General features: G+C 38.4%; 1 protein-coding gene across 1 annotated transcript; it reads left to right on the forward strand.

Annotated features, from left to right (window-relative positions):
* The first annotated feature begins 622 nt into the window (after positions 1-622).
* syt13 (synaptotagmin XIII) lies at positions 623-21,437 on the forward strand. Its single transcript, XM_026946691.3, has 6 exons — positions 623-1,130; positions 4,724-4,931; positions 6,010-6,147; positions 8,209-8,528; positions 15,715-15,838; positions 18,704-21,437. Exons 1-6 carry the CDS (start codon positions 957-959, stop codon positions 19,006-19,008), a joined length of 1,269 nt encoding a protein of 422 aa, XP_026802492.1. The 5' UTR covers positions 623-956; the 3' UTR covers positions 19,009-21,437.
* The last annotated feature ends 4,707 nt before the right edge of the window (positions 21,438-26,144 follow it).

Here is a 26,144-nt window from a genome sequence, read left to right on the forward strand (position 1 = left end):
ATGGTTTGATCTGAATGCTATTTAATGCTGCTGTCTCACCTGCCGTATTTAGTACCACTGTCTGATGCCAGATCTGCATGTCATATTCGGTGATTTTGTCTCTGTCATTTTCATGATTGTTTGACCTGAGATATAAGCTTCAGTTTTTTAACTCAAACGAGGCACACTGAAAATGGATGGGGCAAGGGGTTGTTTCCATGGCAACATGGCGTGTCTCTAGAATACTTAGAGTCTTTTGTGGAGAGAACATAGTATTTAGTAATGAGGTTTTCATTATTTTAAAGATCAGACAAGGAAAACTAAAAACTAAAACCATGGACATGTATGATTAAAAGAACAATTATATTTTATAGAAACAAGTTGATTTTTTTAATATATATAAATGATCAGTTTTATATTGCATAGTGTGTATAAATTTTTTTGTCCTTGCAGAGAAATGTATTCAAGGTTTCCCTGCAATGAAAAGGATCTGGAGAGATGGGACTCCGTGAAGGTGATTTCACAGAGCTCTGACGTCAATGTGCACGCACTCATGGATGTGCAGACACACACACACACACACACACACACACACACACACACACAGTCATATATTGAGGCCGTGGGAGTGTCAGTGACAGACTCATCTTTATGGAGTATGGCTCGTCAGTGTTCAAAGCCCTCCCTCTTTCCCACCTCCCCCGTTTCTCTCCTTCTCTCTCTCTCTGTTCTCGCTCTCTGCTACCATCTGCTTGGCTGAGCACACATCATACAGCAGACGGTGCATCACACACACTTACATGCACACGTGGTGCTCCATCATCCCCTCTGTCCTTGCGTCTCTCTTCTCTCCTCTAACATTAATCATTTTTTCTCTTTCTACTCTCATTATGAAAGCGCAGGATTAAAAAGGAGACATCCTTCCTCTTCTTGTCTTTTTTTTCTTGCCTCATTTTTTGGTAGATCAAAGCTGAAGGATGTTTGTTTCAGTGGCAGCAGTTCTTGGAGCGACCCTGGGAACTGTGTCCGGAGCGCTCACACTCTGTGGCCTGTCTCTGCTCTGCAAGAACTGCAAGAAGAGCAAGTCTGAGAGGGATGACAGCGCCGACTCTGAGAGAGCAAAAGCCAGCATCTTGCACACACTCACACAGGTAAGGAGTATAACTATACAGTACATGAGAACATGCTTATATAAACAGAAGTATAACCACATTCACTCAACACATGAATGTGCAGAATTAGGTGTATTGGCCAGATAAGCTTTTCACAGACTTAACAGGACACACTGAGGAGCTAAATACAAACACACATCTGGTTGGATAAGTCAGTAGAACAAATCACTCAGTTTCAAAATCTTGTAACTCAAACTCTATGAGCTGCTCAGATTAATCAGTGCTTTCTCTGATCAACTGCACTTCTAATAACCTTTCACTGGATGACTCAGTGAGCTCTCCATCACTTGCACTCCACATAGTTGAAAGAAGACATCACTGAGACAGGATTATTTTCAGACCAGCTAATTGATTCTTAATGAAATGTTTGCAGTGTTGAATTTCCTGTGACTCTATAGTAATTAGATCTATTAAAAGCATGCATTGGCTTCATTACAGAATGATGCTTGCTATTTATAGATTTCTGACTGCTGGTCTCCACAGACAGAGTTGGCTGTTTGCTGTAATGGAGGCTGTAAATAGAAGAAGCTATTATTGTTTCAGACAGTACTGAAAATATCATCTGGCTCTACATCAAAGGTCCAAGGAACATAAGATGCTTTGTCGTTACCCTGAGGCATATGCTGGTTTCTCTCTATCTTTTCTAGTAATTTCTCTCTGTTCACAGCTGTTTTTCTCCTGTGGAGAGGTTTCCCTCTGTTCCAACTGAATTGGCTTTGGATGTGCACAAATAAAACACTCTTTCTCAATGTTTTTTTAGTTTAATTAAGGGTCTTTAGATACCTAAAGGGGTTCTACCTTGATAGGGAAACACCCTGTTGTAGGATTCAGTTGTGCACAAAGTCTAAGCATGGTTTGTTGACAGAAAAACGATGGTATATCATAGTATTAGTGCTAAACTTATAAGAAAAAGTTTTTTTTTTTTTTTTTTTTTTTTTACTTAAAACTTGTCATTTTTTAGTAAACACATTGATCCATATTAAATATCATACCAATATCAAACCATCAACACTAAACCTCTTCGTCTAATAGCTAAGAAGGTTGGAGATACATGTAAAAGGATCTTTGAGCATTCCTTTATGCATAACATTTGAAGCTGTTCCTGCAATCATTTCTGTGTTGACTGAAAAATCCTTGGTGAAGTTCAGGTGCTGCATTTTGTGTTTTGTTCTCAGGACAGGCTTTTTCTTGGAACATTTCTAAACAGCTATTGTTACAGAGGTGGCATTATCTGACTTGTGCAGGTCAACAACATCTGGTCTCTATTGTGTTGAAGGCTCATTGGTTTTCCCCCAGTGGTAATATGATGAACTAGAAATGAATTTAACAGGTGTGCAACCTCATATTTGGTCAGACGATAACAGTTTCTGGAGACTGAGAGCAATTGAAAAAAATACTTTGATGACTCTGCTATTGTTATAAGAGTAATATTTGTTAGACAACAGACAAGCATTCTTCATATTTTTTGTGTGGAAAATTTCAATCATTGTGCATTTATTTTTTAAAATCTATTTTGTTCATTTTCTTGAAAGATGTCAATAATTATGGAGTTGACTGTATTTTACTGCTTGATTTGAGACTCTTGAAGCCGGTCACAATTAACAAACCCTAGCCAATTATGTTGGATCATCCTGCTTTTCAAAAATCTCAGGCACAGGAGCTGCTTTGGGAATAAATCTTGCATATTTTTCTAGATTATTAATTTGTTCTTCCAGGAGCCCAATTATTCAAAAAATAATTGGTTCCCTAATCAAGAAGTCAATTCACTGTTTGAGATTATACCCTTTGGCAAGCCATTGCACCTGTCTGTGTGTGTGTGTGTGTGTGTGAATATGAATATGTATGTGTATGTGAATATGAATCAGATGAGTCTATAATTAGACAACCTGGCCTGGCCTTGCCTTGAATTAGTCAACTGGTGCTACAACAATTAGTCAATCTGTGTTACATCCCCTACCTCACACCTCTCCACTGCTGCAGAAATCATCCCTAAACCTCCTCCACACATACATTCTTGCTCAGTACTTACTCATACCTTATAAATCTGCGTTCATATGCAATCATCACACACCTTGCCACCTACACTCACACACGCACCACTAATTTGATCTAGGTGCTATTTCTGAGTTTGTCTTAGTGTTGAGACTGTCAATGTATAGTCACGACTCATACTCACATATGCACAGGCAAGGCCTGTGTGCGCATGTTTCCAGTCACGTACATACACACACACAGATTTAATGATTTCAGTCCCTTTGTAACGTGGACATAATAGTGTGTAGTCATGAATATTCATTCCCATCCAACAGTCACAAATGGTCTTTGGGACGGACGTTGAATATGAATATGTATTCACAGGGAGATGAAGAGAGAGGAAGAACAGAGAATTCTTTAGTAGGGTGTAAATAATTCACTGGCCTGCCTCTATGTAACGAAGAGATCTGATAAAATCAAGAACAAGTCCTGAACATTACTGACATTCTTTAAATTTTTCCATATAGTTTGTCAGTGTTCTATGACAGATGGCTTTCTCTTCAGAAAAGATTCCTCATAGAGCCCTTTAAGAAATCCAGAACCATTAACCATCCAAACAAACAAATGCATCTTTAATCATTTCTGTTGGTGCCAAATAGAGATAAAATAAATTATAGATGTTATAATTATGTAGAAAATGTTTATTGAATTTATTGTGCCAAAAACAAAATATAGTTAAAGAATCATGGACCGAGGTTCTTTAGGTTTTTTTATGGAATGAAAAATGGTTTCTCTGTGACATTTGCTCTAAAGAGCCAAAAGATTAGTGCATTAAAAAGATTAACAGTTGAATAGTTTATTGGGATCTCAAAATGGAAAATGAGATTACATTTTTTAGATTAATTTTCCAGGCAAAATGAGAAAATAGATAAAATGGATAGTCCTGGGAATATTAGTGAGGTGCCTGAAAAGTGTAAAATAAGGCTTTTAGGTCACTGAGATTGCATAATTTTGTGTATTTTCTTCACATTGCACATAATAACAAATCATTTGATATGATGTGAATTGAGAAATAAATGATGAGATTATGATATTTATAAAACACATGGAAAATGTCCTGAAAATTATTTTCTAAAAACAGAGGCATGGATCTGAGAGACAAGGGGAAAGAGAGAGTCTGCATTTGTTATTGCAGGTGGATATGGATTTGGTGTGGATTATAAAAATGTAAATTCATTACCTTAAGCTATCGATGTGTGTACTGCATCAGCATTTCATTACAACACTGCCCTTTACAAACTCCTTTTTAAACCTGTTTAAGCTGAGGAGAAGCTTTTCATTGCTTTGTGTAGTATTTGAGTTTATTACAATGTGTCTATCATGTTCTTAAAATGGAGTTTCTTGTTGGAATAAACCTTTACACACTTAATGCTTGGTCTTGAAGTGATGGAACTATGAAGAATCTTAATCCTGATTAAATCGCATAAATCACAGTATTCTCTATGTTCAATTATTTTTTAATGATTTTCCTACCTAAAATACCTACATAAAGTATTATCTTTTTTGCTTGCTTTTCTTTTCATTTGGTTATAATTCAGTTCAGTGTGCAGAAATCTACAGAGCCTATTCAGCCCCAGACGCAGCTGAAGTTCCCCAAGATCTACAAACCTAAACCATCCGTCACATCACCTGAGGTTATGAACTACAGTGAAAATGCTGTGACCTCTGAGAAAGCTCCCGCTAAGCCTGACGGCTGTGATCCAGGAGTGGAGGAAGATAAGGAGGTCACTGCTCTCCCACGGCAAGGTAAAAACTTCTCTAATGAAAAGTGAATATCATCTTTTTTTGTGACATCATCATATACTGTTGCATAATGCTAACAATATAACTATCTTAGATAAATGATGAAGGATATTACTGGTGAAAGCTTCACATCATGCCTGTCCTTTATCCGCTCATACATGGCACTGGGTGATATCACAGTATAATAACACTTAGCCAACCTTTAACATTAAAGGAATAGTATACGATTTTTTCAGCCTTATTTCTATCTACTGCATTTGTCATGTCTGGGCAATTTCCACAGACAAGAATTTTCCCAGTACTGAGTGAATAACCTGATTACTTCAAGCTCACTATGAATAAAAGTGTAAGGGTAGATATTGAATTCCATCAATACATGTTATCAATACAAAAATACAAGACTAGAGAATTTCAAAGCTACAATCAATAAACCTATCCCAGGAACACTGGGTGCAAGGCAGGAAGACACCCTGAATGAGACGCCAGTCCATCGCAGGGTAGCATGTACACACATTCACACCTAGGGGCAATTTATAGTAGCCAAGCTACCTACTGGCATGTTTTTGGGAGGTTGGAGGAAAACACAGGACACACACAGACATGGGGAGAACATAAACACTACACAGACACACCACAGAAACACTACACAGACTCACCACTGTAGCACCCATAATTTACAAATGAATCATTCATGAAAGCATTGTACAAAAATACGTTTCGTTTATTGACATTGTTACGTTGCATTTATTGACTGACATAACAACTGCCCTTAGACCTCCATTATAGGTAAGTTTTTCAAGATTTTTTTCTCAGTACAGGAAAGCAGGCCAAAATAAGTTTCCATGGTAATCAGTCATACACTAATAGAGATTAGTTAGAAAAAAAAGAGAAAAACTATAACCTGCTTTATCTTTAGCTATTTAACTTTATCTTTGCCCACAGTGAAAGCTAATCATTCTTGAATCAGCCTTTTGGGATAAGTTGGGATAAGCCTGTGATGTCAGTATGTATTCCTGAGCTTGCACTTCCAAGATGAAAATTCATACATTATCAATCATGTGTGTGTGTGGATTTCTCTCAGATTCCACAGATGAGACACCCTGTGCTGTCGAGCAGTCCAGTGCAATTCCAAGCAGCAGCTCTGTGCTGCACCCTAAACTGCATTTCTCCCTTCGCCTGCACGCAGAGAGCCGAGAGCTGCACATCACCATCATAGAGGGTAACAAAACACACACACACACACACACACACACACACACACACAAAAATAACTACGTACCAGGAATCCTTTTTTTTTTGTGGCATATTATAGTTATCGACATACATGTTCAAGCATGTTCATGGGATAAAATTGCAAAACATATAAACGTATAAACAATGTCAGCTTGGATCTACAGTGAGGTCCAAAATTCTGAGACCACATTGGCTTTTTTTTTTTTTTAATAATTTAAACCTAGAAATAAACAGGAAGTTGTAAAATTTTGAAAATTCTAACACAAAAAAGGAAATGTGCAACATCTTGACTATTCAGTATTCAAGTTCTTCACAATTACTAGGTCACTATATCAATTTAAGCAAATTTGTGATATTGACCATGTAACTACTTTGTACAAAAGGTCAGATCTTCTGTGAGTCTTATTCCTACTATTGAAGCACGTGTTCAGACGACACGCCAGTGGATTTGATCTAACATGGATCATCAGGTTTTACACAGACTTGCGGAGGCTGTGTCAACTTAAGTGCACACTGTCATTAAAGCAAAAAAGGGGACAATCCAAATACTAAGAAATTCTGAAATTCATGTAAATATTTCCAAGATTCTACTTTTCACAAATTATTGCTGATAATATCATTTGTAATGAAAACATTTGTGTTATATTGAAAAGGAATGCCAAACAGAAGCATTTTCACTAGAGCTCTCAGACTTTTGGACCACTACTGTAACTGCAGTTTAAATAAGACTAGGAAAAGTGTTGTTAATATGACACAAAGAGTTTCAAATCTAATGTTTGGTTTGGTTTCTGTGGGTAGAAAGTTCAGGAATAAAATATTATTATAGCATATCCCTATGAATCCCTATGTAAGAGTTGACAAAAACATCTTGCTACTGAGACTGGGAAACAGAGCCAAAAATGTCTAGAAAGGGTCTCTAGTGGATAAATTAGTAGCTGGTCTAGGTGTCAATACAAGCCCTAAAGCAACAATCAGCAGCTGTAATGAAGGTTTTCATTATTGACCTATTGACTCATCATTCTGTAAGCTGGACTAAAAGCATTAGTCGAGGTATATGTGTATATGCTTTGCACCACCATACAGCATATAACATTGCAGACCTACACACATGTAGAAACCCATTTACTCCCCCCATACCCACCATGACAATGAAGCCCATACTGTATTTCTACATAAACCTGTTCACACTGATGTGCATTTGCTCACACTCTCACAAACATGCACGACTCTAAATGCAATCTACTCATCTGCTAGACTGCAACCAGAATTTAGTCTTCAGCAATGAATGGAAAATGTTTTGCAGTGCAGACACTGTTGAAAAGTTCACAGAGATACACACATACTTAAATCATCACCAGACTAAAGGTTAAGACTTAATAATGGAATGACTGGAGCATGCTCATTAAATCTTCTTCTTTATTAAAGAACATTAAGGATGGAAAAAGTGATTAAAATTACAGAAGATGCAAATGTGGCTTAATAGATAGATATTGCTAGCTCAATTAGAACGGTCTTTAAAACGATGCATGGCCAGATGGTTAGATATAACTATCATATAGGGGTCAGAGGATTGATTAATGAATGATTCATCCATGCTGTGGGAAAAATTAAGATGTAAATTTGCACTTTAACCCTGATGTGATACCCTGCCATTTTCAATTGCTCCTGTTTTTGCATCTTAATTGTTTTTTATTTTTGTATCAGATCAGGGTTTTTAATCCTTTCAATCCATGTTTTTTAATCCTTTCAAACACATTTAGAGGCCCACAGGCATACAATATTTTTGAAAATTTTGCAAAATTATATCTGAACTACTTTTGTAGTCATTATTAAAAGATTTTACCTCTGAAGGCATTCCTAAATGGAAAGTGATTGAGAGTTTACCATTATGAGGCTACAGTCATTAGTATACACCTTGAGGCAACATTCTGATTATTCTTTTAATCTGTTAAAGACAATTTCCAGAGCAGGAAAGAGCTCACTAAATCAACACTAAAAACAATGTCGTCTTCTTCTCCTCCTTCTTCTTCTTTTTTCCTCTCTCCAGCGGAGCAAGTAAGCATGGAGTCTGGCAATGAGGGCTATGTGTCAGGGTGTGTGAGTGTATTTGGGGAACAGAGGCTTGCACAGACAGCAGTACGCAAGCTAGCATCAAGAGTGCAGTGGGGCGAGGCTATGGTGTTCTCCCTGCCCAGTAGCTGTAGTACAGAAAGCACAGAGAGCATGGAGGGAGAGGTGGCACTGACCTTACACATCTGCGACCGGTTCTCCCGGAATACCACTCTGGGCACTGTGAGGTTCAAACTGGCGGATGTGGGCATGATGTCAGATGCCGACTGCTGGGTCAACTTGCAGCCACCAAAACAGGTGAGATATATTACCTTAACCTGTATTGTATTTGAATTTCAATTTTTACTAAAAGTGAAACAATACCCAAATGTCTAGCTCAATTTCTCAAAGAAACATGAAACATCATGTTAAAAAATCATATACACTCACTGGGCACTTTATTAGGAACACCTATACACCTGCTCATTTAAATGAGAAAGTGTACAGGTGTTCCAAGTGAACAGTGAGTGAATATTATGCATATAATATACAGTCAGGTCCATAAATATTGGGACAGTGACACAGTTTTGGGAATTTTGCCTCTGTACACGACCACAGTGGATTTGAAATGAAGCAGTCAAGATGTGACTGAAGCGTAGACTTTCAGCTTTAATTCAAGGGGTTTAACAAAAATATTGCATTAACCGTTTAGGAATTACAGCCATTTTTTACAGAGTCCCTCCATTTGCACAGGCTCAAAAGTAATGGGACAATTGAATGATAAGCAGTTTCATGGCCAGCTGTGGCCTGTTTCCTCCTTATATCATGATAAATTAAGGAGATAAAAGGTCTGGAGCTGATTCCAAGTGTTGAATTTGCATTTGGTAGCTGTTCATGGGAACTCTCAATATGCCGTCCAAAGAAGTGTTGATGCAAGTGAAGGAGGCCATCATTAGGCTGAAAAACCAAAACAGACCTATCAGAAAGATAGCAGAAACTTTAGGAGGGCCAAATCAACATTTTGGTACATTCTTAAAAAGAAGGAATGCACTGGCGAGCTCCGCAACACCAAAAGGCCTGGGAGACCACAGAAAACAACTAAAGTGGATGATTGCAGAATTCTTTTCTTATTGAAGAACAACCCCTTCACAACATCTAGCCAAGTCAGGAACACTGTGGAGGAGGTAGGCCTATCATTGTCAAAGTCTACAATCAAGAGCCACCTTCATGAATGTAAATACAGACGTTTACCTCAAGATGCAAACCGCTGGTAACACTCAAGAACACAAAGGCCAGATTAGACTTTGCTAAAAAAAAACCTCTAAAAAAAACCTGACCAGTTCTGATGCAAGATTAACTTGTACCAGAATGATGGGAAGAGAAAAGTATGGAGAAGGAAAGGAAGGGCTCATGATCCAAAGCATACCACATCATCTGTCAAACATGTGGAGGCAGTGTTATGGCATGGGCATATTTGGCTGCCAATGGAACTGGGTCACTGGTGTTTATTGATAATGTGACTGTTGATAGAAGTAGCAGGATGAATTCTGAAGTGTACAGAGCTATACTTTCTGCTCAGATTCAGTCAAATGCTGCAAAACTGATAGGACAGCGCTTCACAGTACAGATGGATAACAACCCAAAACATACTATGAAAGCAGCCCAAGAGCTTGGAAATTAAATGTTCTTAAATGGCCGAGTCAGTCACCTGACCTCAACCCAACTGAGCTGCTTTTCACTTACTGAAGACAAATCTGAAGGCGGAAAGACCCACAAACAAGCAGCAACTGAAGATGGCTGCAGTAAAGACCTGGCAAATCATCTCAAGGGAGGAAACTCAGCATTTGGTGATGTCCATGGGGTCCAGACTTCAGACAGTCATTGACTGCAAAGGATTTACCTCCAAGTAATAAAAATAATCCTAATATTTATGATTATATTAGTTTGTCCCATTACTTTTGAGCCTGTGAAAATGGAGGAACTATGTAAAAAATGGCTGTAATTCCTAAACGGTTAATGCAATATTTTTGTTAAACCCCTTGAATTAAAGCTGAAAGTCTACGCTTCAATCACATCTTGACTGCTTCATTTCAAATCCACTGTGGTGGTGTACAGAGGCAAAATTCCCAAAACTGTGTCACTGTCCCAATATTTATGGACCTGACTGTATAAAGGTAATGTATAAGTATGAAAAAATGTCAAATAGGAAAAAATAAAATCAGATTTTAATCCTTATTTATTGTCTGACCTGCACACACACACATACACACATAAACTTTTTATTTTCAAACGTCTCATGGCTTCAGTCTGTGCAGCATCTAACAGGATGCATCTAACATCTTACAGGTGAACATCAGAGAGATATATTACACAAATCACCTCATACAGGTGAATACAAATGACAGCTGTTACCTATAACACCTTATCCAAGTGACCAAATGTGAGACTTGATACTCTAACATCTTACAAAAGTGAACACAGGTGACAGATATTACACAAAACATCTTATACTGGTAAGCATGTGTGAGAAAAGCTACTTATACAGGCAACTGGCACATATTATTTTAAACACCTATTTTAAACACCTATTTTAAACACCTATTTTAAACATAGGTGACCACAGGTGACCGAAATTAATTAAAAACATCATATACTGGTAAACACAGCTAACTGATATTACTCTATATCTTTTATACAGGTGAACTCAGGTGACAGATATTACTCTAATTACCTTATATAAATAAACATAGATAAGAAATATAACCCCAAACATTTTATACAGGTGTCCACAGGGGAAATACATTTCTCTGAACACCTTATATGGATGTGATATATACATAAACGTGTGTGAGTGTGTGTGTTTATATAGATAGATAGATAGATAGATAGATGTGTGTGTGTGTGATATAAAAGCCTTAGATAGGTGAAAAATGGGTGACCAATGACAAATATTAATTTAAAAAAAAAACCTCACAGATAGTTCACTAAAACAAGTTTACTGGAGATACTTCATGGCAGATATTACTCTAAAAACCTTATACTGGTGATCACTAATGACAGGTAATCACTCTTAAAGCCTTATATTGGTGATCACCAATGAAAAATATTATTCTAACAACTTTATACTGGTGATCACAAATGACAGATATTACTCAAAAACATTATACTGGTGATCATGGATGACAAAGATTACTGTTAAACTTTATACAGGTGATCACTGATGAGAGATAGTACTCTAAATGCCTTATTTTCATGATTACTCTAAAATCCTTATACTGGTGATAACCAATGACAGCTGTTACTTTAATAACCTTAATAATGTTACTCTAACAACTTTATGCTGGTGATCACAGATGACAGACGTTACTCTAACAACTTTATGCTGGTGATCACCTATGATAGATATTACTCTTAACAACTTTATACTGGTGATCACAGATGACAGATATTACTCTTAAACCTTCCATTGGTGATCACTGATGACAGATATTAATCTAAAAGCATTATACAAGTGTTTACAGGTGAAAGATATTGCTTAAATCATCTTATACAAGTGAACACAGGTGACAGATTTTCCAGTCAAAATGTTACACTGGTGAATATAAAATACTCTGTGTGGGTGTACACATGTAAGACATATTCCCCAATACTGACACTTAGCATTTGTTTAAAAGCCAACAAAGTAAAAACTCAAAATGCGTGAGTTATGCCTCAAGGGTACTGTGTGTGTGTGTGTGTGTGAGTGACCTTTAGAGAGTTTCGTAAAAGAGCATGAGTGTCTGAGAGATGAATATATCAGCTTGTGTGTCACGCTGAAATTCTAGGTCTGAATCTAAATAACATTGCACAGCATCACACACACAGCACAGGTCATTTTAATGGGTTGCATGAACGTCACTATTATGTCAGTGCACACCAATTAATGTTGAATATATTAATTAACACTTCTGATATATCATGTTAGGCAATCCCAACTGTCTAATATAAGAAGAAAAAAGAAAACAGGTATACTTCAGTCCATGTTAAGATGCACTACACAGAGTCTTTTTCTGACACCTTCCCGGTGTCTATAACTAGATTTAGATATGCTTTAGAATATGTTTCAGTATATGAGTACCCCAACACACACACGCATACACACATGCACACACACATACACACACACACACGCATACACTGCTGTCTGGTAGATTGGTGATGGGTAGGGCAAGAGATCTCTATCTGCGTCATCACATATCCCAAAGGAGATTCTGTTCTAGTGTGTACGCACAGACACACACACACACACACACACACACACACACACACACACACACACACACACAAACACACACACAGCAAATTCTGAAAAAATTCTAATTATTGTTTTTCATCTAAATCACACTATTATTTAAACAATGCTTATTTTTCATGATGTAATGTGTACAATTATATACTATATAAAATATTATGTTTTCATGCATAACTGTATTCATAATACTACAAATAATTCTCATTCAATAAAAGTGCTCATTTAATTTAATGTTATAATATTCAGTACTACTGAGAAGATTTACAGAGCAATAGAATGGGAGAGATGGACTGGGCAGTTGTTCAAGGGTGTCTGAAGGTGAAGATTGTACGTGTCTGTGAGTGTGTGACGCTATACATGACGCAGTTTCCGCTTGGCTCTAAGAGCACCACTCTAAATAATTTATTTGTTAATACACTAAGATGTTGCACACACAGTTACAGACACTTGAACAGATGGGAAAGTGGAGGCAAAATATCAGATCTCGTCTACACAGTAATACTCAGAGGCATGCATACACAGTAATACTGAGCTGGCTCTTTTTCAACCCATGGTGTGAGATGATTCATATTTCCTTAGTGACAACAATATCACCAGGCGGTTGTTTTTGAATATACAGAGACAGTCCTTATGAGACAGAATCAAAGGCAGACAGAGAGAGAGGGAGAGAGAGATACGTAGGTTGCATTTTATAAATTTGGATGCTGGTAGAGTTTGAGTCATGACTATTTTCATTAATGTAAACGCTTGCCTCTATATCTGCTATAAAGCAGTCTTATTACAGAAGTGTTATTATTGTGGTAATGTTATTATGCTAATATGATCCCTCTGCTATGAATAAGATTCACTCAATTTCACTGAAACCATTTCCAATTTTGTTGCCACAGCTGTCAACATAAGAGAATATTGGCCTGTAAACAAATATTTATTCATTCATCTTCAGTGACCATTTTATCCTAGACACGTTTTATCCAGACTATCCTGGGAACACTGGGTATGGTGTGGGAGTAAACAGATACGTCAAGGAAAATGTCAGTGCTATAAATTCATATCTGCAGTGCCCTCCAAAAAGTATTGGAATGTCAAGGCCAATTCTTTTGTTTTTGCTATACACTGAAGACATTTGGGTTTGGGTTTGAGACAATTGATCAGAATTTCAGCTTTCAATTCCTGATATTTATTGATGTGTTACCAAAAATATTGGAACATATGACTGACAGGTGTTTTTGTTGTCCAGGTGTACCCTGTTAGATTGATTGTTTAAACAATTAATAGCTCTGAATGGCTACTCTTGGTTTGAGCCCTGGGTTTTGCCTGTGAAGACTGCATTTGTGGTTAAAAAGGATAAACCAACATGAAGATAAGAGAGCTGTACATGGGAGAAAAGCAACCCATTTTGGAGCTGAGAAAAGAGGGAAAATCAATCAGAGCCATTGGGCATAGCCAATACAATTTGGAATGTCCTAAAAAAGAAAGAAACTACTAGTATACTAACAACCAGATAGCAAACATGTTGGCCAAGTAAAACAACAACAGTTGTTGACAAAACCATTGAGAAAACTGTGAAGAAAAATCCAAAAACAAGAGTCAGTGACATTATGAACAACCTCCACAGGGCAGTGGTGAAGGTATCACAATCCACCGTTCAAAGAAGACTTTGAGAGCAGAAATATAGAGGCCATACCACTCATCAGCAGTAAGAATCAGAAGGCCAGATTGGAATTCGCAAATAAATACAGAGATGAGCCACAAAAGTTGTGGAACCAAGATTAACCTCTGCAAAAGTTTACAGAAGTCTGAATTCAGAAGTCTACAGAAGCAATCTGTCTGCTAATTTACAGAGAAACTCTAATCTAATTGGGAGGAATGTCATCATGCAAGCAAGACAATGACCAAAAACACACTACCAACACAATAAGGACCTCATCAGGGGAAAAAAGTGGAAGGTTTTAGACTGGCCAAATCAATCACCAGACTTTAACCTATGTGTAGAAAAACTGTTGTAATTCCTATTCCTATATATTTATCCGATTTGAATGTAAATACCCTCAAATTAAAGCTGAAAATCAGCACTTTGAGCTCATTTTTTCAGCATTTATTATTTCATTATTTCAACTTTGTCATTTGTCAATGTCCACATGTTTATGGACCTGTAGAAGTGTGCTCATTGTCTTTTTTTTATAAAGCCATTTAAGGCTCAAATCAGGTAGTAAATTGTAAATGTTATATGAACTATACTGATATCTAGATTTTTATTTAAAACTCAGTCAGGTTTAACTGTAGTCAGATGTAATTAAAGCCTTATTTATAAATATAGACATGTTCCCATTCTAAGACAAAAGTGGGTCCAGCTCTAAGGCACTGGATAAAGAGTCACATAGTGCCAAACAACTCAAAAAGTCCCACACTAAAAGGGGAGGTGCTGCAAAGAACGTGCTGAAATGATATAAGAAAAGAGGTCTAAAATTTAAAAAATCCGTATTTCAAATAAGCAACATGATAAAAGAAATCAAACACCTTAAAGCAGATAACCAAAATGAATAAAAGTGTGTCTGCCATGTCTAGAGCTCATTTTATACACCCACTGGCCACTTTAATAGGAACACCTGTACCAATGCTCATTCATGCAATTATCCAACCAGCCAACCATTTGGCCACAATGCAAAGCATAAAATCATCAGTGGGCACAGGTTCACTGAAACTGGACACTTGAAGATTGGAAAAACAACATTTTCCATGTTTTGTACATTCTGAGATGCTTTTCATACTCTCTCTACACTCTACATGCTTATTTTTCTCTTGGATGAGTCAGAGTGCCTGCATGCTTCCCTGCATGGGGTTATCCAACATGGACCGAATCCAATATTTTCCCTCCATAAAGTCCTTGCTTAGTTTAGTGTGTTGTGACACATTTTGAGTCTGGGGAATTTTATAATACAAAAAGGTAGATAATTTTTTTTTTTCTAAAATCTTTGCAGTTCTCTAATCGATAGTTACATCATTAGTAAAATGAGTGACTAAGCATGCTACTTCCACCATGAGTCATAGATACATTTTTTAGATGATAAGTTTTCTTGCACATTTTTACGTGTTCATCCTGAACAGGTTAAATTTCTGGTTCATTTGTCTATATGTCTGGTAATCTTTTAATTAAAAACTCTGAGAGGTATCTACTGTATTTTACATTTTACATTTCTTTCTTTCACCTCTCAGATGGAAGTGCATTCAACGGGGGAGCTTTTGCTGTCGCTAAGCTACCTGCCTGCAGCAAACAGGCTGGGGGTGGTAGTGATGAAGGCACGAGGACTGCAGTCTGAAAAAATTAAAGACACTATAGGTAATATTAGTCACTGTATAGTCTAATTGAATGCTGCTCAGTAACTCTGTTCCATACAGTAACATCTTGTACAGCATTCAAGGGTTTGTAGAAAGTATTAGGACACTTTAACAAATGGATTGGAAAATATGATATGAATATGAAACATGAAAAATGGGATGTCCAGGATTGTTTTCTTTATGTATTTTAGGAAAAAGATAGAAACAACTGCAGCAAGGATTAGCAACACTTAGGTGAGCAGAACCAATGAAGTGAGGAAGAGCTCATCTACAGTTTCAGAGATTAGAAACCCCTAAGGGCCCACTTGGGAAGGTCATCAGGCCTCTGTGTTTGTCTGACCAGAGCAAACTGAGTGAGCCAGCAAACAATACGTTATTGAGAGAACCAAAGTGCAGAGGAAGTAAGGAGAACGAACAGAAGAAATGAACACATTAAAGACCACCCAGCTGAGAAGCGAGCACGATAAAAGGTGAACAAAACCAAACCCCAGAGGGGCTCATTAAAAAAGAAAAAAACAAGAGGGAGCTAGGTTGAGAAGGTGAGGTAAACCCGGCACAGAGGAAGGACCAAAATATCAGCCAAGTCTTTTGCCAGCCTAGCCGAAAATGCAGCCCCAGACTGGGCTGTTACATTAGGTCTCGGGCATGGGTGCTGCATAGCACAAGCTTCAGGAGGGACACATGAAATGCTGGGTTGATGTGCATAGAGCTTCTGGGACTCCATATGGAAGGGCAGGTCTTTGGCAGAGAGCCAGACCTGTTGCCAGGCCAGGAGGAGGGCCTGGGCCTCTGTCTCCCATCAACGGCCCGTTTCTGGGTCATGGAGGCAGCCCAAATGGCATTTCAGGCTTTTCACTATGCCAGGCGGCAGTGCCACACAACATGCTCTGCCATTGGGACCCCTACATCAGCCTCCTGCTCCAGGAACATGGGGGAGTATACCAAAACTGGCAATTGAAATGGGTCAATGGACCTTTGCACAATGACAGACTGGCTGATGCCCCTAGCAGCTGGTAAAAAGCCCTCCAGAACTAGCAAAAAAACTAGGCACCTCAGTCCAATACCACATCTGAGGGCAGTCCTACATGCTGCAGCTGTAGTCTTGCTGTCTCCTTGACCGACAGGAACTTGGGTAGTGCAACGAATTTGCAGGCCTCAGAGAACCGGTTGACCATGGCAAAATCTAGGGAGAGGTGGGACCATGAAAGCGAAGGGGTGGGCAAAGGGTTTTGTCCTGGAATCCGTGTTGCGAGTGCAGACATGACAGGCAGCCACCACAAAAGGGAGCTCAGAGGAAGCCCTGGCATGGGGGTTACCTTAAGACAGGTGCTCTGAAACTGAGATCCCCAGACTGCTACAGTCAGTCCACATGGGGGTTGTGGCACTGCAGCCAGGGGAAACTCAGAACCAACTGCAGATCAGGGGTACTATTATGGAACAGGGCGATCAGCTCAAAATGCTGCCCAATCTGGAGCGTAAGGGGTCGGGTCTGTTGGAAGACCAGCCCAAGGTCAAGAGACTGCCTGTCAATAGCTGATAACTGTAGCAGATGCTCCAGGAGAACAAGAGGTAGCTTAAGCTTCTGGCCAGGGCAGGATCAATAAAATTTCTTGGCTTTTCCCAATAACTAAGGACCGTTTGGGCACAAATGTCCTGACTGACGACAGTACAAACACTGGCCTTCTTGCATGCAGGTCTTCCAATCCCGGAGAGATAGGTAGGTGTGCCCCAATTGCGTGGGCTGAACACATGCATCTAAAAGATCTAGATGGGATGGAGAGGTATCAGGGACAGGGAGACAGGCCTGAGGCCATTGGGGTGCTCAACTTCCCAGCATCCACAGCACTCCCACAGCCAGTTGTCCAGCTTGAGAGACAGCTAGATTAGGTCCTCGAGCGATGAAGAGGGGTCGCGAGGGGCCAATTTGTCCTTGAGTTCCCCACTTAGGCCCTGGTGGAAGGCCACCATTAATGGAGCTGGATTCCAGCCACTCTTAGCGGCCAGAGCACAGAACTCAATGGCATAGTCAGCCACCGGTCTTTTCCCCTGCAAAGGAGGCATGGATCAATCTCCCCTCCACAGAATGGGTGGTCAAAGGCACCATGCATATCTGCCATGAACCAGTGGCCCAAGTGAGGACATGTTCTGAGAGCAGGGAAATTTCATAGGCCACCTTAGAACCGGGACAGTTGCTGCTCAAAGGCAAGAGAGCACTGCAGCTAGAAACCCCAACATCGCCTTTGGTCTCCATCAGATCTCTCCAGAGAGGAGAGGTGGGTCTGTCTGGTGGCCAAAGATGGCCTAGCTGAAGACACAGCCCCCATCTGGGCTGTTACAGACTGATCACCTTTATCCTACGATGGGAGTGGTGTCTTCTAGGATGACACCGCCCCTATACATTGGTCATAAAAACTCATGGAATGGTTTGAGCATCAAAATTATATAATATATCTCCAGATCTCAACCCAATTGAACACTTATGGGAAACAGCATTCTCCACCACTATTGTGAAAACACCAACTGAAGGAATATCTTTTGGAAGAACAGTGTTCATCTCTCCGGTACAGTCCCAAAGATTTGTAGAATTTATGCCAAGACACACTGAAGCTGTTCTGGTTGCCTAATACCATACTACAACACTTGATTTTAAAATGTATGTTTTTTCATGGGTTTTGGGATTGTGACATCTCAAATGTGTAGATTTTTTCCTTATCTAATCTATCCAGTAGCAATATGTAAAAATCAATTTTAAAAAAATCAAAAAAGTTATTCCAGACACAAGTCCAATTGCTCACACAGCTTTTTTCTCCAGAAGCTATTTCAGATTTTTTTTGTCTTCTACATAACAGAACTTCTTGTTTCTCAGACCTATCAGTGAAGCTGACTCTGAAGCACCAGAGCACCAAACTAAAGAAGAAGCAGACACGACGCGTCAAGCACAAAATCAATCCGGTGTGGAATGAGATGATGATGCTGGAGCTCCCCAGAGAGCTACTGACCAAGTCCAGCTTAGACCTGGAGGTGCTGAACCAGGCGAGCCCTGGCACACTGCTCCCACTTGGGCGCTGTCAGCTTGGGCTCCAGTTCTCAGGCACTGGCCTCCAACACTGGCAACAGATGCTGGACAACCCACGCAAACAGATTGCTATGTGGCATCCTCTGCATGCTTAAAATAAAATGCCAACTAGTATACATAATGCATAGTTAAATGTTTGTTCATATTTATTAGTACTGCTCTATTACTGTGCAATAATATGTGTCATTATAATATCCAAAATTTTAAGATCAACTGCTCAGCTTGACCACAGGTTAATCTGTTACTATTGCTGATTCTACAGGGACAATGATAAACAGGTGATTGATTTTGGTACAGATCATTACGTAGTGAGGAATGTACTATCATATATACAGAGTAGCATATTTAGCCTTGGTGATTGCTTCACATCCCCCAGCCCAGACAAAGTGAAGTCATTGGGCATATTTAAGACCAGACCTGCTTTTGATTTGATTTGACTTGATTTAGATCTGGAGCTCTGTGATTTGGTTAGTCCATCCACCCAAGAGGAAAGATTTTGTTCCAAGTGAGAAAACAGATGGTCAGTTTTCACCTGCACTCAACAGGTTTAAAGCTTGTATGGAGTTTGGTCAAAAGAGTCCGGGGCACATTAAAATATAGTTGCTGAACAACTCACTTTCCCATGGAGCCAAACATGAAGCATAGCTTACTCGAAATTATTATTATTATTATTATTATTATTATTATTATTATTACACTGCATAATAATTATAACCACCATAATTCTTGTATATGTAATAATAACTCTGCATTAATTATAAACTAAAGCAATTTATTATATTTAAGATATATTATCTTTCCTGATTTTTGGATATGTTGAGCAGAATGATGTATGAGTATAGAATTCTTCTGTCTTGTATATAAACATGAAATTATACTGTGATGAATTTAAGTCTTGGTATAGTCTCTACATATTTCATTACTACCATGATAACAGTAATTATTATGAAATATACTGTATACACTAATGTGCTTAAACATGCAATAAGGATTTAGTAGATGCTGGTTTTACAGTACAGTAGCTCCAAAATAAATTATTTAAAAATATTAACTTTTGATTAGAACTTTGATGTTGGAATATTTCACTATGAATAATGGAAATATTTATTCAGCATAGATGAATGATACAACAGATGTGCAGGAATAAAAGTGGACTCTAAGATGTGTGATTTCTATAATGAGTTTTGCTATAATGCATGTTACACTGAACTTTATAATTTACTGACATATGAATACAGAATGGGGGCACAGTGGCTTAGTGATTAGCATGTTTGCCTTGAGCCTCCAGGGTTGGAGTTTCGATTCCTGCCTGTGCCCTGTGTGTGTGTGTTTGTGTTTGTCTGTATTGTAGTGTGAAATTGTGTAACAGGCTGTGTGTTATATATCAGGCCAACTATATCATGCATAAAAGATGAAAAAATCATGGGAAAAATCAGCATCAAAATCAAATATGGTCATCCTGGCTCCTGGAGAGATATCGCTAGTTCCAACCTGTAGTCAAATTTCCAGATACACCTGTAGACCATTATTAATGGAGCAGATATATTAGATTTCACATAAGTTTTAAAAAAACTTACCCACAGACTAGACTAGAGAGAATGAATATGTGACCAGCATAGGAGTCTCACACAGAGAAAACAACACTCACAGGTGTACACGGGAAATGGGAAAACCTCACGAAGTACATTGGTGAGTTTGGTACACCAAACTGAATGAGGGCTGAACAGAAAAAAAGGTGCAGTCAATAATCAGAGCATGATCAACAGGACAATCTCAGCCAAAAGTATCCCAAAGGTTTCACACATGGGTGTTAATTGTAGCTTAAGATATAAATATATTGTAAGGTTTATGTGCTCAGGGTTCAATGTGACTTGACTGGATTCAATGTGTTTTTCCACTTCTGACATGGTAGCGCCAAATACGGCACAGAACTACACTACCCATCAGCCCCAGCACATCACATGAAAAGTCACACACAAGTCACATGCTTCACTGATCAACAGCAACTGTTGGCCTCACTGGAGGCCTCACTGCTTATTGGAGGACGTTGTGTCTCCCGCCTGCTCTGCTAAAGGCATCACTCCCCACGGACCTTGTCGGCCTAAGGACCTCCAACAGCAAGGAGACATTTTGCTTGGTTGTCCAGGACCGCCTCTGAACTGCAAAGCGTGCTTCACGAGCCATGTGTTAAGGGGGGTTCTAAGAGGTTATCATATCAGAACTACACTTCCCATTAGCCCCAACACATCACATGACCAAGTTACATGCATCACTGATCACCTGCACCTGTGTCCTCTTTCACCTAATTAGTACCACTATTTAAGGTCTGGATTCTGTGTGTCTCATTGTCTAGCTTTTGTCATTTGTAGTTGTTGATGAATGCCACTTAACCCACGTTGTGTTCATGTCCTTACCATGCACATCTAGTTCTTGTTTTGTTTGTTTTGTTTCATGTTCTTTAGTCTTGTGAGTTTCAATAAAATAGATTTCTGCACTTGCATCTGCCTCTGCTACCAAATCCTGAAAACATTATGCTTCATTACTGCTTTTATTTGAATAAAGATTTTCATTTATTCACAAAGTTAGAAATCTCTTCTGCAAAAAGTAAAGGGGACTACATTCTCTGGAATTAAGCTCACCCTGCAAACATCAGGGGACAGATGACTCTGGAGTGACCTTGTGTCTGAGGTAATATTGATTTTGTAAATCAATAGATTGTCCTTGCGGTGTTCCATGAAGGTGAGCATGCAGACATTTCCTATTCCTATTTAGACTGGACGATGGCCATCTGTTCCTCTGACAAACAGACCATATGTCACATAGGAACATCACGACAGGCTTCCTTGTCTAAGCAGAGGCTGGTCCACTAGGTGGTAGATGTCATCACCATGGCCTATAGATGAACAAGAATATATCCAGGTGTTGCTTGGGTGTTATCTTAAATTCATAGAGCCATGGTTACATACATAATGACCAATATCCTTGTTCAAAACTGATGAATCTCCCAAACAGTGTTTCTTAGCGCTTGATTGGTGTTTCAGGAAGTAGAGAGCATAAACTATACTACATGCAGCATGTTCCTTTTCCAGGGGTAAAAACTGCCCCTCAGTTAAGTTCCTATTTAAGCATCTTTTTTTTCTTTACTCATAGTCTTTTGGCTGAAATCGATTTTTGCCTTAATAACCAATGTAAGAAAAAACAGTGATACATAGTGATAGCTCTATGCACTATGTAAATTAGAACAACATTAATACACCACATTGCATCATACCACAATGCAAATGCAAATCTCTGTAATGTTTTTATTCTGATGACACATTAACACACCACAAAGCCCAACATCTTATTCTCATTCAGAGGGAATCCCTTTCTCACTGTACTGGATTAGAAAATAGATGGCTCATCTTCTTTGTTTCTCTGATCTCTTTTTTGCATTTTCTGTTTCAATCACCAGTTCTACATGACTGCCTGAAGTTGTAGCAGGACTGCAAAGATTTCTTACTCTACAATTATGGAACAGGGAAAGAGACACGGAAACAGTGGTGTAGCCAAGAAAAGTGTAGGACAATATGTTCTCTCTCTCTCTCTCTCTCTCTCTCTCTCTATCTCTCTTCATACACACACACACACACACACACACACACACAAGACACTTGAGCAGCTGCATATTATCTGAAATATATTAAGTGTATTAATGAGAGAAATATATTAATTATCTGAGATATTTAAATAAGTGGTTAGTAGGTGAATGTGGCCTGTAAGTGCAAAACACATTAACAAACCAAAAATACAACACCAAATTCAGAATATCAACAGCAATTCAAAAACACAGCAGCCAATTTGAAAAGACATCATCATTAACTCAGAATGGAAAGGGTAAGACCTTATTGAACATCATATATGGTTTCACAGGTTGCTCCTAAGCTTGGGTTACTGTCTATACAGAATTTCACATGTTCTGCCCTTGTTCACTGGGTTCTCCAGTTTCCTCCCACTGTCCAAAAACCTGCAGGCAGGTGAATTGCCCCTAGATATGAATGAGTGTGTGAATGTGTTTGTGCATGGTGTCCTCTGATGTCACACCCAGGGGTGAATTCTCCCACCAAGTGTTACCAGGATAGGCTCAGGATCCACCATGACCCCGACCAGGATATTGGGCTGATATTTACCAGAAGCACTGGATCAGGATAAAGTGGTTACTGAAGAGAAATGACTTAATAAAAAGGTATCAATAGATTCATTACAGTTCATATTTCCTCTAACTGTAAATATTCTCCAGCTCTCCATTTTTCCTGGTCTCTCACTAATGCACACTGTAGCCAATCAGCAATGAGTATGTGATGTTCAATAAGGATCTATCCTTTCTGTTTTGAGTTAATGTTCATGTGTTTTGCACCTACAGGCTACAGTATAAATGTGATAGTGAATTCTTCTGGGTAAAAGCCTCCTGCTCAAATGCAGACATCAGTGCTCGAAATCCCAGGTGAGCAAGCCAAGGGCAACAGTAGTGAGGAATGGAGGGGGAGCCCATCTTCATTTAGCTGGCACTGGAAATAATTATTTTTGATCAGTCTAAGAATCCTAGTTTCGACCGATGCTGTAATAGGAGTATGCATTGGCATTTAGAACAATGCACTTCTGTTGCAGTATTACTTGGCTTTTAATATAGTTATTCAGAATTCCAGAGTCTCTCTGAGTAACAATTAAGTAGAGTCACTGATTCAAATCTTTAGAAGAGTGCAGCAAGAGTCTGTACTGAAAAACAGAATTTTGTGCTTCCTGATGTTTTTCTAGCAATGCTTATCTCCCATTAGTCACACTTTCTTGTTCAATTCAGAAACTTAAACTCTTCTCGCACAACATGCTCTGCTCTTATTAGAGAGTGCACAAAGGAATACACAGAGCTAATACTATATTGGGCTGATATTTAACAGAAGCACTGGATCAGTATTTGACATATTCATTCACACATTTTCTGATATCAACACACAGACCTAACACATAAACATAGGGAACAAAACGTCTTTAAAGCTTGCTGCCATCAAAATTTGTAGTTGTGTTGATCTATTTAGTATCATGTATCAACAAGATACACTATAATGCTGATCAGTATCTTAGTAAAATGAACGAATGAATTTTACTTTTTTATTTTCCCAGAAGTACCACAGACAAACATAATAAAGGCACAGACAAACACACACATACATACAAAGACACAGCTAACAAGATGACTTATTAGTCATCCGTATTATTGTGTATATATAATGGATGACTTTGTGTCTTGGATTGTATTAATAGCATTGAGTGTGTGCTTTGATGGCTATTTATTGTGTGTGCTGTAATGAGGGTCACCTCTCAGTCACAGCTGGGTCAGACTGGTTTCCAGGTTGCCATGGTGATAAGAGAGCTTCGTCTGATTACGGGATCTAATTCCAGCTTGTCTAACAATGAGGACCAGGAGCAAGACATGCTAAAACACAGAAATGTGTGTGTATATACATACATACATACATATATATATATATATACTGTATATATATATATATATATATATATATATATATATATATATATATGTACTGTATATTTGGTGATGCACTTCCTGTGTTTTTGTCCTTTCTGTCATAGTCAAGATGACGATCCGAATTAACCAAGATCAATGAACTATAACCATACTGCACAATAATACCCATGTGACACATTGCAGTAAGAAGCAGCCTTGTGAATGTCATTTGTTTTTTCTTTATGTGTTTGGTATAATGGCTTAAACTAGTCTGCTAAATACATTCACAAACTAAATTGGTACATATTTAGGCCCAAAAGAGAGGAGCCAGCTTCTCAGATAAACATAAGCAGAAACCGAAAAGGGAAAATCTGACCTCTTTTGTCACAAATGCATAAAGACCAAAGTTAAAAAAAGAAAAGCACACTAAACTTTGAAGACAACATTAAAGTAGCATCAGTGTTATTGAGGCAAAACACCACTATAGAGCACCCTTACATACAAAAATGCATATTATATTTAAAAATGATTTAAGTCTACCATACCATACCCAAGTAGATGGACAAGTAAGTAGTTTCCTTTTTTGTTAAGCTGCTCTCATGTATTTGACATTGATGCTATCAGTACAAAACATACTGTGATGGCTACACCATGAACTGTTGCCTGAGTTTGTGTAGGGTGTGTTTTGGGCTTTTTACTCCATATACACAAAATTTAGCAAAGAAGTACATCAACAAATTATATTACATTTATAGTCAATTACGGTGGTGCAGTGGGCAACGAGCTGCTTCAAAACATCTGAGTTTGGTTTACAGTCTGTGTGGAGTTTCACATGTTCTCCACATGTCTGTATGGGTTTCTACAGAATTATATGCCACTGATGAGGCTGAGAATCTCAGGAAACATAGAGCTTGCTAAACTCATTGCAATGTTACCTGAAATTACCTCTTGTACCCTTACGATCGGGCACAGCACACACGATAGCATAACATTCATGTTCATTTTTCCATGAAAAAAAGGTACAGTAAAGGAACACATAACAATAAAATGTTTACATTTCTTTTTGCTAGAAAGAGACAAAACATAAGAAAATGCTAGAGAAACATAACTAGAGTACATGACATTATTTAAAGGAAGAAAAAGTCTTCATTTTTGTATTTCTTTTGCCTTCTGGAGTATATTCTCGTAGAGCTGGTAGAGCTTGTGCAAGTCCTTTTAAGACATGCAAATATGATATTACAGACAACTTAAAAATAACAGTCTACTCATCCACAAACACTTCTCTGATGGTCTGGAGAACGTTGTCTTTTTGCAATATTTTGGAGCACAGGCCTTAAAAGTGTGATGCTATTTGATGTGTGTCATCTCTTCGTTATTCTGTATGAAAAAGCATTAATGATTATGAGCTGAGTCACCCACCATGGTCAGGCGTAATATATCACATTTTATGAGATATTTATGAGTTATGGATTTATTATGGATTAAATTAAATAGGAATTTGAATGTTTCAACAAGCAGCCTCTATTTAACCAGGAAAATTAACCAACATTTTATCATGGTAGTAAAAATCATGGTTACCATTTTTTTTTTTTTACCACCATTAGCATTGCACAAACTATGCTACAAATTACAAACTATGAGTTACAAACTGCTTTAGTGGCTTTATGCAGCATTCACCCCTCAATCTATCGACAAGCGGGGCTTCTTTACACTAATAAAGCCATATAT

The sequence above is a fragment of the Pangasianodon hypophthalmus genome, chromosome 25 (assembly GCF_027358585.1).
Source record: "Pangasianodon hypophthalmus isolate fPanHyp1 chromosome 25, fPanHyp1.pri, whole genome shotgun sequence".
Lineage (NCBI taxonomy): Eukaryota > Metazoa > Chordata > Actinopteri > Siluriformes > Pangasiidae > Pangasianodon > Pangasianodon hypophthalmus.